Here is a 14732-nt window from a genome sequence, read left to right as displayed (position 1 = left end):
AACATAACATAACATAACATAACATAACATAACATAACATAACAAAAACATCAGAAGAGCTATCAGAGGCAGTGGCTGCTGCTCCTTAGTGTACCCTGCCACTCTTGTCAGCCCAGCCTTTTCCTTCTAGATCCTTAAAGCCTTTGGTTCTATCCACATACCCTTATCCCCTTATTTTCTTGTATCTCACTTCCAGTCCATTCCCTTTCCAACCTAAGTTTTCATGGGGATAGTTTACAGCAACCTTCCTTTCCTCTTGCCCTCATCTTATGGTATCTATAGCAACAGCCTCCATTCATTTCCATGGCAACTGCATCTGATTCCCATTCCCTGCTGAATTCCTGGCTCCAGGCAGTACCAATAAAGAGAAGGAGGGAGAGAAGACCCCTCCCCACAGTAAACAGTAGTAGCATCTGGGGAGGGTCAGTGCCCTACCATCTGTCATGGACAAGCCAGCCTCAAGTCCCTAGAAGGCATTCTAACCTGCTTCCCCTCATCTTAGAGCCTTGGCTTACAAGATTCCTCTACTTTCATCTATCCTAGCTCTTCCTATGCAAAGCACAGTCCATGAGCTTCCTCTCCCAGGAAGAATTCAAGACAGCAGGAGGGCCAGCACAGGCTCTGAGTCTGAATCCCCATCATGCCAGTTGCTAGCTCTGTGACCTTTGTTAGTCATTTTCCCTCTTAGAGCTGTTTTCTTCCTCTGTAAAACAGGAATCCTAATTCCTCCTTTGTGTTTGCCATGAAGATTAAATAATGTGTGGAAAATGCCTGACACGGGGTAGGTGCATAGTTAAGTGCCAGTTTATTTTTATTCTGCTCAGCCACCCCCAAGCAGAAGGAATTTCTCTCCTTTACTCCCCCATCACTTCCTGTATTCCCCAGCCCTGATAGCTTTCTACTTTGTTCTGTGGTTTATTTCCCCCTTCTGTGCTCTTATTTACCACTAAAGAATAGTCCAGCATGCAATCTGTGTTTGTGTCTACGTGTATTCATGTCTACATCATGTGACTGTGGATGCATGTATTTCTTTCTAGATTTGTTAACCTTTGTATGTGTCTGTGATGTTATATTTATCCACGTGTGTGTGTTTGGGGAGTTCCATGTGATTGGCCTGTTGCTAAAGTGTTGAGGGGTTCCACACCTCCAGCCCCAGATTCTTCAATACGTATGATAGCAGAAGCAACCCCTTAAGTAATCTCCTTTGTGTGTGTGTGTGTGTGTGTGTGTGTGTGTCCAGTCTCTCCAATGGAAGGCTGTGCTGCCACCCTACAATTCTTGCAACTGTGATTGCAGTCAAAATGGGTAAGTTCTCAAGAGAGGAATTACCAAGGAGTAAAGAGTCTGGAGCAGCACAGGGCTGGGAATAGGAGAGGCACTGAAATATCATTAGAGGGCCATCTGAGCTCTGAGTTTGCATCTTGACTTTCTTACTTAATAAGCTATGTGTGGCCTGGAGTTACACTTATATTAACTCTACCTCTTTTCACTATGAAGGGAGTAACAGTGCCTGTTGCAGGGAATTGCAAGGAGCAGAGATGAATGTAGAGTTGTACATAAAGGAGGGGCGTTTATTTAAGGCAACATGTGTGAAGGAGGCAAGCAGGTGTGAAAGGGCACACCTGAACTAAATGTTGAAGTGTGAACAGAAGGTAGCCAGGTTTAGGTGTGGGATAGGGCTCAGGACAGGTAAGGAAGCTGGAAGCTGTTTTATTGACAATGTTAGGTTACATCCCTCCTATGTTCATCTCAATCAGATTGAAAGTTTTTATGATAGGCTCAGTGTCCCTTGTGTTAGTCTGCTTTTTGTTGCTGTAATAAATCACAGGACACAAGCAACTTGGGTGGGGGGAGGCTTTATTTCATGTTACACTTCCAGCTAACAGTTCATCATCAGGGAAGTCAGAGCAGGAACACAGGACAGAAACCTGAAGGCAGGGACCATGCTGCTTGCTGGCTTGCTTTTCATGGCTTACTCTGCTTTCTTGTACACCCCAGGACCACCTTCCCAGGTTGGCACTATCCACAGTGGGCTGAGCCCTCCCTCATCAGTTACTAACCAAGAAAATACCCACACACATGCCCACAAGCCAATCTAGTGGCTGAAGCTCCCCATTTCCAGGTGACTCTATCTTGTGTCAAGTTAACAAAAATTAACTAGTACAACTCTCATCACCTGTCTCACCCCTCTCATTACTCTCTCTTTTTCACTAAGTTCTGGCTTTACTATCTTTTAATTGATCTTTAAACATGAAGACTTGTTTTGTTGACTCTACTTTCTTGCCTTAATCACCTACACAGCTCACTTCCTCATTTCCCTCAGGGTTCTGCCCCCACCCCAGGCTTTTCTGTACACCACATCTAAAATAGCACTTTTGCCTGGGTTCATGGCTCAGTTGTAAAGACCTTGCATAGCCTGCATAATTTTCTGAGTTCTACCCCTAGTCTGTCTCTGTCTCTAGCCCACCTTTGCCTTTCTCTCTCTTAAACACACACACACACACACACACACACACACACACACACACACACACACACCACAATTAAAATAGCACTCTTTGGCACTCTATTTTCCATCTTAACACTTATTTCTACTTGAAATGATAGCTTGCTTTCTTTCTTTCTTTCTTTCTTTCTTTCTTTCTTTCTTTCTTTCTTTCTTGTATGTTTCCCTCACTATAATATCACCTTCCTGAAGAAATAATTTCATGGCTTTGATTGCTATTGTATTCTCTGTGCTTAGTGCTGTGCCTGACACACGGGAAGTACTTGGCTGTTGTTTATTGAGCGAATTACGGAAAGCTGTGAAAAGGTTGGATGAGAAGGCAAGATGGGCTAATTTGTATGTTTCAACATTCTCTCTATCCACAGCATAGAGAAGAGATTTGCAAATAAGACTGAAGTTTGTTGTAAAAAATTGGGTGAGAGTTCTATTAGAGCAGCCATCAAGAACATAAACTGACTTCCTCAGGCCAGAAACACCTACTCTGGTCTAGGCTCTGTACCCTGTGCCAGCCAGATAGGAGATTACCAAATTCTCTTCCTGTGCTGGGATACTGAGAGTCATGCACTCTTTGCCAAAGCTAATCTGTTCCAGAAAAAAAAGAATCATGTGAAATTACTGAGCAAGATCAGCAGTAATTTCTGTCAGATTGCAAGATTCAAGGGGGCATCCTCAGTAAGGGCACATGCCTTGAATCTTAATAGAACTAGTGTGTGGAACATTTCAGATTGCACTAGCAGAAATGTTGGGGATAGCATTAGGAATAGATAAGTAGTTTGGGAGGTAGGGGCTTGAGGAACATTTCAGAGAAACAGAATCTGGGTAGAGTAAATTAGATTAAGGGGTTGCTTAATGATTGAGTCACACTGCCTGGATTTGCATCCTGCTTGATAGCTAACCTCTCTAGGCTTTGTTTTCTATATAAAATGAAGAAAAAGAACAACCTCATAGTGTTATTTAGAAAGAGCAACCAAGTTATTAAGTACAAACTGCTAAGAATGGTACCTAAATACTAAGTATTCTAGAAGCATTGTCTGTTGAACCTTTAGAGGCCTTCAATGCCAGAATGATTGAAAGTTGGACTAACTTGTAGGCAGTGAGAACTGTGGCTGTTTTGTGGATAGAAAAGATAGTTGATCAAAGCTGGGTTTGAAATGTGATGAAATGAAATGAGATGTTTGAGAGAATGCTGAGACAAGAGGGAGTGTCTTGAGGGAGACAAGAGGAGTGTCTTTGATGCTGGGCTGGGTCTAACCTGTGGAGGGTGGCATCGGGGCCTGTGAGGTCCAAGAAAAAGAAACTTTAGGGTGGAAAGCTGTCCTTCATTCTCCTTCTGAGTAGTGCTTGGGAGGGTGGAGGATGAACAGTGAGTGAGAGTTCCCTCAAGGGCAGAGCCCAGCTCTACTGCCCCTGACCTCCAGCATGGAAGACTGACAGGCCCCAGCCAGCATAAGCTCTTGTGCTAGTAGTTAACCCCTTCCACCCCCCAATATCCCCCTCCCCAGTTTGCCATCGCCTTGTCCTCTGTCCTTTCTCAATAGAGGCTGAGGAGTGGCCCTTTAATTCTTTTACTATCCAAGAGCCCCTCCAGCAAATACTACTTCCCCAATTAAAAAAAAAATCTTTCTTTTAGTCCCAGCCATACCCATTCTCCCACAACCTCCTCCATGCCTCAGGCTTCCTGGTTCTCCCCACCTCTGTGCTTCTCAGCATGCCCTGGAGCTCTGCTGCCACCTGGGTTCCCTGGCAGCCTGGTTGCCATGGCACTGTGGGAGCAGATCTGGCAGAACAACAGCTCTAGATAACCCCAGCAGGCAAGACCTGGGACCCAGCTCCTGCTACCTTTCTGCTTGAGAACCCCCTGCCTTCCTCCCCTGAGCAAAGGAGGACATGAGGAGAAAAAGGAAGCTTCCCCGCAGGGCAGCTCTTTACCTGTGAGGATGCTGAATGGGAGGCACTTCCTACTGTGGCCCAGCCTGTGCCTTCACCCTGCCCTCTCACCAGCAGCAGCAGCAACACCAGCAGCAGCACTAACAGCAGCAGCAGCAGCAGCAGCAGCCGCAGCCACAGCCTGGGAACCCTGGGAACTGGCCAGGCCTGGACTCCAGGCTGCTAAGGGCAGGGGCAGGGCACAGGGGCAGGGCCGGGTGGGGGAAGGGGAGAACCTGGATGGGCAGGAATCATCCAACATGACCGGGAGGGGCGATATGTCAACGGAACTGGTCTGGGGTAGTTCTGGGAATAGAACTACAAGGAAAATCACTGCATGGGGTTATGAGGGGCTAGAGCTGGGAGAAGTCTGGAGAAGGAACAACTAGGCCATTAGGGGAAGAAAGATGTGAGGCTGGAGCTACTAGGGACAGGAGCGGGTGACTAGAAATAAGGTTGTGACTGAATCAGATTGTGAGGGGCAGTGGGTTGGACTGACGACAAAAGTGAGAAGACACCCTTGAGGGACCAGTATCTCAGAATGGAATTACGGATAATGGAGCTCCAAAGGGAAGGGACTGAAATGGAATGAAGATAAATAAGGGCACTTGAGGGAAGAAACTGTGAAGGCTGTGAGGAGGCAGATCGAAGGTCTTTTAAATGTTGGGCTCCCTAGGAATCTGAGGAACTGGGAGAAGATGGGGTTGGGGGCAGGATCTAGTGTACTTACTCAGATAGGCCTAGCAAGCCTCTCTCCTGTTGCCACATCCTGGCTCATTTTATCTCATCTCCACAGTGTGGAGGGTGATGCCCCAGGCAGTGACCTGAGCACAGCGGTTGATAGTCCTGGGAGCCAACCCCCCTACCGGCTGAGCCAGCTGCCCCCCACCAGCAGCCACATGGGTGGCCCCCCTGCTGGGGTGGGCCTTCCGTGGGCTCAGAGGGCACGCCTCCAGCCAGCCAGTGTCGCCTTGAGGAAGCAGGAGGAGGAGGAGATAAAGCGCTCCAAGGCCCTGTCAGACAGCTATGAACTCTCCACAGACCTGCAGGACAAGAAGGTGCAGAAGAGATGGCTCTGCTTGATAATGGGAGTGGGATACAGAAAAGGCCAAAGGGGGGGGGAGGAGGTGGGGTGTGGCACTTGAGGGTGGTATTCAGGGAGGGACAGTAAGGCTGGATCTGGAGAAGACTGGCTCCAGGGCCCATCACTGTACAGGTGATTCACAACATTCACTGCACATGCAATGAGTCTCCTGTTCACTCAGCAAACATTATTGAGCAAACATCTTGTCCAGAAGATGAATGAGACCTGCATTCAGCTTTCAAAGACATGCAATCTAAGGGAAGGGGAGGCACACAAATAACTTGACAATTTCACAGTATGGTGCAACACACTGTCTAGGGGTGGAAAAGAGAGAAAAGAGGGGAGGGATGGGGGGGACAATACAAGATTTAAGAAACATAAAGCCTGGAAGGGCAGTTATCAACACATTAGTTATTGGTATGCCAAAATGTTTAGACTATATGTGAATCCTCCCTCACCCTTCTCCCTTCTTTCCTTCCTTCCTGCTTTCCTCTGTTTTTCTGATTCTTTCTTCCTACTCTTCATTACTGTTTCTTTTCTTTTTTTTTTTTTTTGGCTTCTCTAAGCTTTTTCTGACTTTAAATAATTTTTCTTGTATGTATCTTGTGAGTACAAAAGAGAAAACACTGAGCACATAGCACGTCATTATGTCCAGCAATTAGTTGTGACTTAGATGGGATATGGCTGAAGACCAAGGCCACGAGGCTCTGGCAACTTTCTGAACTTGTTCCTCTGACAGGTGGAAATGCTGGAGAGGAAGTATGGGGGCTCCTTCCTGAGCCGCAGGGCTGCCAGGACCATCCAGACAGCCTTTCGCCAGTACCGTATGAATAAGAACTTTGAGCGGCTGCGCAGCTCAGCTTCAGAGAGCCGCATGTCCCGCCGCATCATCTTGTCCAACATGAGGATGCAGTTCTCTTTTGAAGAGTACGAGAAAGCACAGAACCCTGCATACTTCGAGGGCAAGCCTGCCTCGCTGGATGAGGGTGCCATGGCTGGTGCCCGGAGCCACCGGCTTGAACGGGGCCTCCCCTATGGAGGCTCCTGTGGTGGGGGCATCGATGGTGGTGGAAGTTCAGTTACCACATCTGGAGAGTTTTCTAATGACATCACAGAGCTCGAGGACTCCTTCTCCAAACAGGTCAGGAGCCCTGTAAGGGCCTTTTCTTCTCCATTCCTAGGCTCTGGCTGCTTTTACTGCCTTTTATTTATTTTCCAAACTGTACTACTAAGCACTTAATAGCAACAAATACCAGTGATTTTAACTGAGACTGATGAGAGAGAATTGTTAACATGAGAAAAAAAAATACAGCTGAGTGTATACCTATAATCAAAGTGCTAGGGAGACTGAGGCAGGAACATTGGGGACACCTGTGTCAAAAAAAAACACCAAACACCCAGACAAACAAACAAACAGAACAAACCCAAGGGCAGGGATGTGCCTCAGTAGCAGAGCATTTGCATAACATGTGCCAGGCCCTGAGTTTCATCTCCAGCACTGTTACAACAAAACTACATTGCTAAAGCAAGCAATGTAGTTAGAACATGGGTGCATAGGGCCAGTGAGATGGGCCAGTGAATGAAGGCACTTGCTGCCAAGCTTGGTGACCCAAGTTTGATTCCCCAAAACCCACCCTATGGAAGGAAGAACAGATTCTTTATTTTAAATGTTATTTTTATGTTGTGTATCTTTGTATGTATGCCACATGTGTGCAGGTGCCCAAGGAGGCCAGAAAATGATGTTTGGTCCCCTAGAGCTAGAGTTGAAGGCAGTTGTAAGGTATCTGGCATAGGTGCTGGGAACCAAACTCAGGTCCTCTGCAAAAGCAGTATATATTCTTAACCACTGAGCCATCTCTCTAGTCCTCAAAAATTGATTTATAAAAAGGATTGTTTAGTTTATTTTATATGTTTGGGTATTTTGCCTACATGTATATATGTGTACCCTGTGCATACCTGATACCTGTTGTATTCAAAAGAGGGCATCTGGTTCCATGAAACTGGAATTATGTATGATTGTGAGCCACCATGTGGGTGCTGGGAAATGAAGTTGGGTCCTCTGCAAGAGTAACATGCGCTCTTAACTGTTGTGCTGCTAGTTCTCCATCAGTTTGGCACAGATAGAGTCATTTTGGAAGAGGAACCCTAATTTCAGAAAATGCCCACTCATATCAGATTGGCCTGTGGGCAAGCCTTTGATGCATTTTCTTGGTTGATGATTGATGTGGGAGGGTCCAGCTCACTGTGGGTGTTGCTATTGTGGGCTGTTGGCACTTGGATGCTATAAGAAAGCAGGCTGAGGCAACTGTGGGGAACAAGCCAATAAGCATCATTCCTCCATGGCCTCGGCATCAACTCTTGCCTCCAGATGTCTGCTTTGAGTTTCTGGCCTGACTTCCTTGGATGTTGGACTACAAGCTGTCAGCTGAAATCAACATTTTCCTCCCCAGGTTGATTTTGGTCATGGTGTTTCATCACAGCAATAGAAATCCTAACTAAAACATAAGTTAGTATAAGGTCCATGAGACATTGCTGTGACAGACCTTACCACATTTGGGGGAGGATTGTGGAAGGAGTTTGAAACTTTGGGCTAGAAAGGTAACTAAGACAACAGCTGAGCCAACTCTCCAGCCCAGAGTAATGATTCTTGAAAGTTTTCCTTTCACGTGCACATATGTGCTGTGACATACAAGCACACACACATACAATAAATGCAATAAAATAAGAATATATGGGACAAATAAGAATATAGAAAGTTCCCACTGTTTGAAACTTGATATATATCAAATTAAGGCTTTAGTAACGTAAGGAGCACCTGCTGGGTGCCGGGTACTCTCTATGCTTCACAACAGATCTGTGAGGTAGAGATACGTTTCCTTGTTTTATAAAGGAGGAGCCTGAGATGGAGGCATGTGCTCTGGTACATATTCTTAAGGATCTTCCAGTCTGGTAGACAGCAGAAGCGTATAGGTGTATGATTATCTGCTAAAATAGAATGTGCTCAGAACCAGAAGGGATTCTGGGAGAACCATCAGTTTCTTGGAGAAAATAGCATTGTAACTAGGCTTTACATGACTGAAAAGATGTAGCTACTTAGAGATGTTGGGATTGGGATTTTGTTATTGTTGTTGTTGTTGTTTTTACAAGGTTTCTCTGTATAGCCTTGGCTGTCCTGGACTCACTTTGTAGACCAGGCTGGCCTCGAACACACAGAGATCCGCCTGCCAGTGCTTCCTCCCTGTGCTGGGATTACAGGACATTATTTGCTCAGGCATTTAGTGATTACATCATTAAAGACATGGAATGTTGGGAATGGACATGGCAATTAGTAGGATGAGAGGTCATTCTAAGCTGAGGACATTTCAGAATGGCTCTAGGTAAAAATCACAGCTGTGCCAGCTCCCAGCCGCATAGCTTCGTTATTTTAATCAGCAAAAGGAAGGTAAAGCTTTCTACTTAGTGCTATTTTAGAGCTGTTGTGAAATGCATTTCAACTAGGTAACATACATGAAAGTACCTGGTATTTGGTAACTGCTAAGTTAGGTTTTTTTTTCTCCCTAAAACAAAGGAAGTACTTGGTAGAAATTGTTGAATGAATGAAGCTTTATAAAAGAAGAAATAACTGTGATCTAAACTCTGTTATATAAGCTTGTCATTGGTCTATGCTTGCTTCTCTGAGGCTAGTAAAATGGAGGGAATGAAAGAAGTAATGAAGGGAAGGTCTGTATCATGCACCCATTCATTCATATGATAAATAAGCATATTTTCTGTGTCAAGTGGTAGCTTATCTAAAATACCAATTGGACTTGTACCTATCCCTCAAGGGAAGACTAAAGAATAGGATAATGCCATCTGATGGAAAAGATAGAAGAAGGAGGCCTGATCCTAGCACTCAGTGCTAAGTCAGTTGAGGAGGGGATGTATAATACCTATTGCTGTACAGAAAACTACTCCAAATTTTTTAGTAATTGAATACTGACCTTAGTGGCCAGTAAGATGGCTCAGTGAGTTGAGGCACTTGGTGGGCTTGTCTGGTGACCTGAATTCAAACTATAGAACCTATGTAAAAGTGGAAAGAGGAAGAAATGCCACAAAGTTGCCCTCTGACTCTACACACATGGTGTAGCTTATGTACCTACACCCACACATCATGAGTGCATGCATACAGTAATAACAAAGTTTAAAACCTGAGATTAGAACTGAGTTTAAACAGCAAACTCTCTCTTTTCTTTCTTTTTCTTCTGAACAGAGTAGCACTGTATAGCTCAGGCTGTCCTTGAACTTGAGGTCCTCCTGGCTTACTGAAGTACTATCATTACAGGTGTGTACCTCCATACAACAACAGCAAACATTATCTCATGCTGTTTCTGAGGGCCAGGAAGCTGTGAGGGCTGTGGCTCAATGATTCTGCTTCCAGGTCTCTTAGGAGGCTACTGTCAAGCTGTGTAGGACCCAATCTCAGCAGACTGGACTGGGGCTGGCAGGTCTGCTTCCATGCTCAGTAAATCCTTGGTTGGCAGTTCCTCTCCCTTAGAACTGTTCACAGTGTAGCTTCCCAGTAGGTGAGAAGTCTGAAGGAGTAAAAGGCAAAGAGCATGGAAGACAAAGTTTGCAATATTTGACAGGCTCCTCCCAGAAACAATATACCTTCACTTCTACAGTGTGCGGTGGGCCACACAGACCAACTCTAGTGCAATGTTATGAATACCAGGAAGAAAAGATTATTGGGGGTCAGTTTGGAAGCTGGGTACACAGGGAGACAGAGTTACTAGGTGTAGTTCAGATTTTCAAGAGTAAATATTATGGATTTCATAAGAGAGTTTCACACAGAGAGCTCTGGGAGGAAACTGAAATATGGGGCTTTCCTGGATGGGAATTGAAATGGTATGGTAGAGGCAAGACTGTGGCTTGAATCAGGAAGGAGATACTATTTGACTTGGGTCAGTATGGAGACTGAGATACGGGAGTATCGTTGTTAGTCCACTCATGTCGTTGTTAGTCCTGGCTTCTGTGAACCCACAGTGGCTCCCTGGAAATTATTTTATAAACTATTAAGAATCTATGAGGTTCCTTGTAAACCCTTTTTTTTAAAAAAAAAATAAGGGTTAAAATAAGGGACTGGACAAAACACAATGAACTCAATGGTAATTTTGTAGACTTTATCTCATACTGCTTTGTTTGTACTTTTTTTGTCTTACTGGCATTTTGCTTGTATATTATGGCTTCCAATTTTGTGTGTTTTATGGGTTTTTATTGGATGTCTCTGTGTGTGTTTCTTGTGTTTCTCTTTGTCTTTTTAAAATTATTTTTCTGTTTTTTTGTTGTTGTTTGTCTGTTTTCTAAAGAGAGAAAGTCGAGGGTTGGATGGGTAGCGAGGATCAGGGAGGAGTTGGGAGGAGACCTGCGATCAGAATATATTGTATGAAAAATTATTTTCAATAAAAATGTGTGTATATATAGAAGAAATAATAAAAGGCTGGAGAGATAGCAGAGGACCTGGGTTTGACTGCCAGTTCATGACCCTCTGTAACTCCAATTCCAGGGGATTTGATGCCTTTTTCTGGTCTCCACATGTGATGCACAGACATACATGCAGGCAAAACACTCATACACAGACAATAAACAAATATTAATTTTAAAAGTTTAAAATAAAGGGAATCTTCTCTTTTGGCTGAGCCACGAGGAAGCTTTCCCTGCCCTTCCTTCTCTTCTCGCCTTCTGACCCTTGTACCATTCCTCTTTTATCATTCCTTTTTCTTTTTTACCTTTCACTGTGTGCAGGTAAAGTCTCTAGCTGAATCCATTGATGAGGCCCTGAACTGCCACCCATCAGGCCCTATGTCTGAGGAGCCAGGGTCAGCACAACTGGAGAAGCGGGAATCAAAGGAACAGCAAGAGGACAGTTCAGCCACATCTTTCAGTGACCTTCCCCTCTACTTGGATGACCCAGTTCCTCCTCCATCACCTGAGCGACTGCCCAGCACAGAGCCCCCACCCCAAGGCCGCCCTGAGTTCTGGGCACCAGCTCCCCTCCCACCAGCTCCTCCACCAATGCCACCAGGGACCCGGGAAGATGGTAGCCGTGAGGAAGGCACTCGAAGGGGTCCTGGGTGCTTGGAGTGCCGGGATTTCAGGCTCCGGGCAGCACACCTTCCCCTCCTTACCATTGAGCCTCCCAGTGACAGTTCTGTAGACCTGAGTGACCGCTCAGATCGCGGCTCTGTTCACCGCCAGCTGGTGTATGAGGCTGATGGCTGCAGCCCCCATGGGACCCTGAAGCACAAGGGGCCACCAGGCAGGGCCCCAATCCCACACCGACACTACCCTGCCCCTGAGGGTCCAGCTCCAGCCCCACCAGGGCCCCTGCCACCAGCCCCCAATAGTGGCACTGGGCCCAGTGGTGTGGCTGGAGGTCGGAGGTTGGGAAAGTGTGAGGCAGCAGGTGAGAACTCTGATGGTGGAGACAATGAAAGCTTGGAGAGCTCCAGCAACTCCAATGAGACCATCAACTGCAGCTCTGGCTCCTCATCTCGGGATAGCCTAAGGGAACCTCCAGCCACTGGCCTGTGCAAGCAGACTTACCAGCGGGAGACAAGGCACAGCTGGGATTCACCAGCCTTCAACAATGATGTGGTACAGAGGCGGCATTACAGAATTGGCCTCAACCTTTTCAATAAGTATGTGCTTTCAGTTCTAGTTTCCTTACCTCTTCCCACCCTGCATGGACACCTTGTTTTAGGAGTTAGCACCAAGAAGTGACCTTGGTTCTACCATCCTTCATTTGATGAAAGGGTATTTCTTCCCAGATGTCCAGGGACGAGGACTAGTAGAAGGTGGCAGAAAGTACATGTAGTAGTTCATGATTGTAAATCTTAGCACCTAATAGACTTGAGTCAAAGGGATTGCCACAGTTAGAAGATAACTTGGGCTCATTTGTGAGCATCAGGCCAGCCTAGGCTTACAGAGTAAGACCCATTCTCAAAAGACAACTAAATAAACTAGGAAACAAAGAAGAAAACAAGGTTGCAGAATACAGAGCCCCCAAACATGTCTGAGTTCAGGTCATAGTGCTTTCAGTACCTGTTCATATGATCTTGAGCAAGACTTCTCTTCCAAATGGCTTCTAGGCATTGTCCCCCCTCCCCATATCCCCCTCTTTTAGAGGAGAGGCAATCTCAAGTATAAAGAACCCTAGACCTGGACCCCTAATGTACCTTTGTTCACTCACTGTCTAGTCTTAGGTAACTCGTGTTCCTTCTTTGGGCTTCAGTTTTTTTTTTTTCCATCTTTCCTTAAGCAGGGTTGCATATTTGGCGGAAGGCTAGTGTGACTAATGGTGACTAAGCTCTCTCTAGGTGCCTGGTTCTGTGCCAGGTGCTGAGGAATGGGGGTGAGAGTGTGGCATTTGATTAGAAAATAATTAGAAAACAGAAGATGTAATTAGAAAACATTAGCTATAATGGAAGGCATTTGACGTAATACCTCACATCTTTATATTCTGTTAAACACTGCCACCTATATTTAATTTTCACAATAGCTCAACAAGGTTGGTAGTATAGTAACATTCTTATTTTAGAGATAAAGAACTGAGGCCTGGAGAAGTAAAAGAGGTTGTCCAAAGTCATGCAGTTAGAACAGGGTTGATCAGGTAGATGACCTAGAACATCAAAGTCCAAACTCCCAAATTTTATTTTTATGGGAGGTCCTAAGGCATTCAAGTTCCCACCCTAGAAGTTTTGGCCCCACTCTATGAAAACATTGGAGGTGCCTTGTCTGTTGAGAAGCTGGATAGGATGAAGGACGTGGAACAAAATAACCACTTCTTCCTGTCCGGAGGGTCTGTGACTCAGAGAAACAGTCTTGGTCGAAAGCTCAGGCCTTCTCTCAAGACTCTCTGATGATTTCTGGGCCTATCACAATCCCTGACAGAGAGCAGGCTCTCATTTAGATACTTACTTTCTTCCAACTGTGGTATGCCTCCAGTAAAAGAGGAAATTAGTGTGAGCATACCTTTGAATTTTGAAACTCTGTGAAATAGGAAAGTAGTGTCTTCTTCTTGTACTGTGGTGCTTTCATCTGTACCCTGAAGGAATTGACCACATTATAGATTCTAGGCTCCCTGAAGCCTTAGTTAGTCCCTGCCTCAAATCAGTTTTAGAAAAAGACACAGTTGTAGAGGAACAACTATCTCATCTACCTCCTCTCTTTCTGCAGGAAGCCAGAGAAGGGTATCCAGTATTTGATTGAGCGAGGCTTCCTGTCAGACACTCCTGTGGGGGTGGCTCACTTCATCCTGGAGCGGAAAGGCCTGAGCCGGCAGATGATTGGGGAATTCCTGGGGAACCGGCAGAAGCAGTTCAACAGAGATGTGTTGGAGTGAGGACCCCAACATGGGGCAGGCGGGCCAGGGATCCCTGGAAAAGGAAGGCAGGAGGGAAGAAAGGAGCAGTCTGTCTTTTTTGTTCAGATAAAAACTTCAGAATACGATGAATAGATTTTCCTGTTCCCATAACCCTCTGCACCAAAAGGGTCTTATCTCTCTTGACCCTATGCCTAAAGTCTCCCAAGGGTGGTTCTGTGAAGGGCATGCTCATCTAAGAGTTTGCTTTGGGCCTCAATTTCTCATCACTGAAATGAATACATTAATGGAAAGCATGTGCCTTCAGTTTTCTTACTTCAGTCTCAAACAGTCCTCAGATGTTATACTTGTGGCCATAGGTCCAAAGTTTGGGAGTCTGCCAGTGGGAGTGTTGGGCTGCTTGTGCAAGTGGTTGGTGTAGAGAAATTAAGAGTGCCACCACCCACCCTGCTTCTTTGCTCTTTAGCTGTGTGGTTGATGAGATGGACTTCTCCTCGATGGATTTGGACGATGCACTCAGGAAGTTCCAATCCCATATCCGAGTTCAGGGTGAGGCCCAGAAAGTGGAGCGACTCATTGAAGCTTTCAGGTATGCCTGCTTCCCACTCCTGAAGCTGCCTGCCCCTTTCTACTTTGGGGCCCTACTCCCAGAAGACAATTTTCTGAGCATTATCATTTCCTTGCCATAAAACAGAAATGAAGGTCTGGTGTGGTAAGGAAGAGACAGGAGGATCTCTTGAGTTTGAGGCCAGCCTGGTCTATGTAGTGAGTTCCAGAACAGCCAGGACTACATTGAGAGGTCATATCTCAAAAGAAAGAAAGAAAGAAAGAAAGAAAGAAAGAAAGAAAGAAAGAAA

General features: G+C 45.6%; 1 protein-coding gene across 2 annotated transcripts in view; it reads left to right on the top strand.

Moving 5' to 3' along the window:
- Positions 1 to 14732, top strand: part of Iqsec2 (IQ motif and Sec7 domain ArfGEF 2) — an 85940-nt gene that overhangs the window by 57489 nt on the left and 13719 nt on the right. For both annotated transcript variants that reach the window (XM_055617910.1, XM_055617911.1), the window contains exons 3-7: positions 5229 to 5490; positions 6256 to 6657; positions 11298 to 12193; positions 13731 to 13892; positions 14342 to 14464. In XM_055617910.1, the coding sequence (XP_055473885.1) occupies positions 5229 to 5490; positions 6256 to 6657; positions 11298 to 12193; positions 13731 to 13892; positions 14342 to 14464 (1845 nt within the window). The remainder of the gene's footprint in view (positions 1 to 5228; positions 5491 to 6255; positions 6658 to 11297; positions 12194 to 13730; positions 13893 to 14341; positions 14465 to 14732) is intronic.

Source organism: Psammomys obesus, unplaced genomic scaffold, assembly GCF_907164565.1.
Source record: "Psammomys obesus unplaced genomic scaffold, mPsaObe1.curated_primary_1811, whole genome shotgun sequence".
Lineage (NCBI taxonomy): Eukaryota > Metazoa > Chordata > Mammalia > Rodentia > Muridae > Psammomys > Psammomys obesus.
The sequence above is the reverse complement of the archived record's forward strand: the minus strand, read 5'-3'. Positions and strand labels throughout refer to the sequence as shown.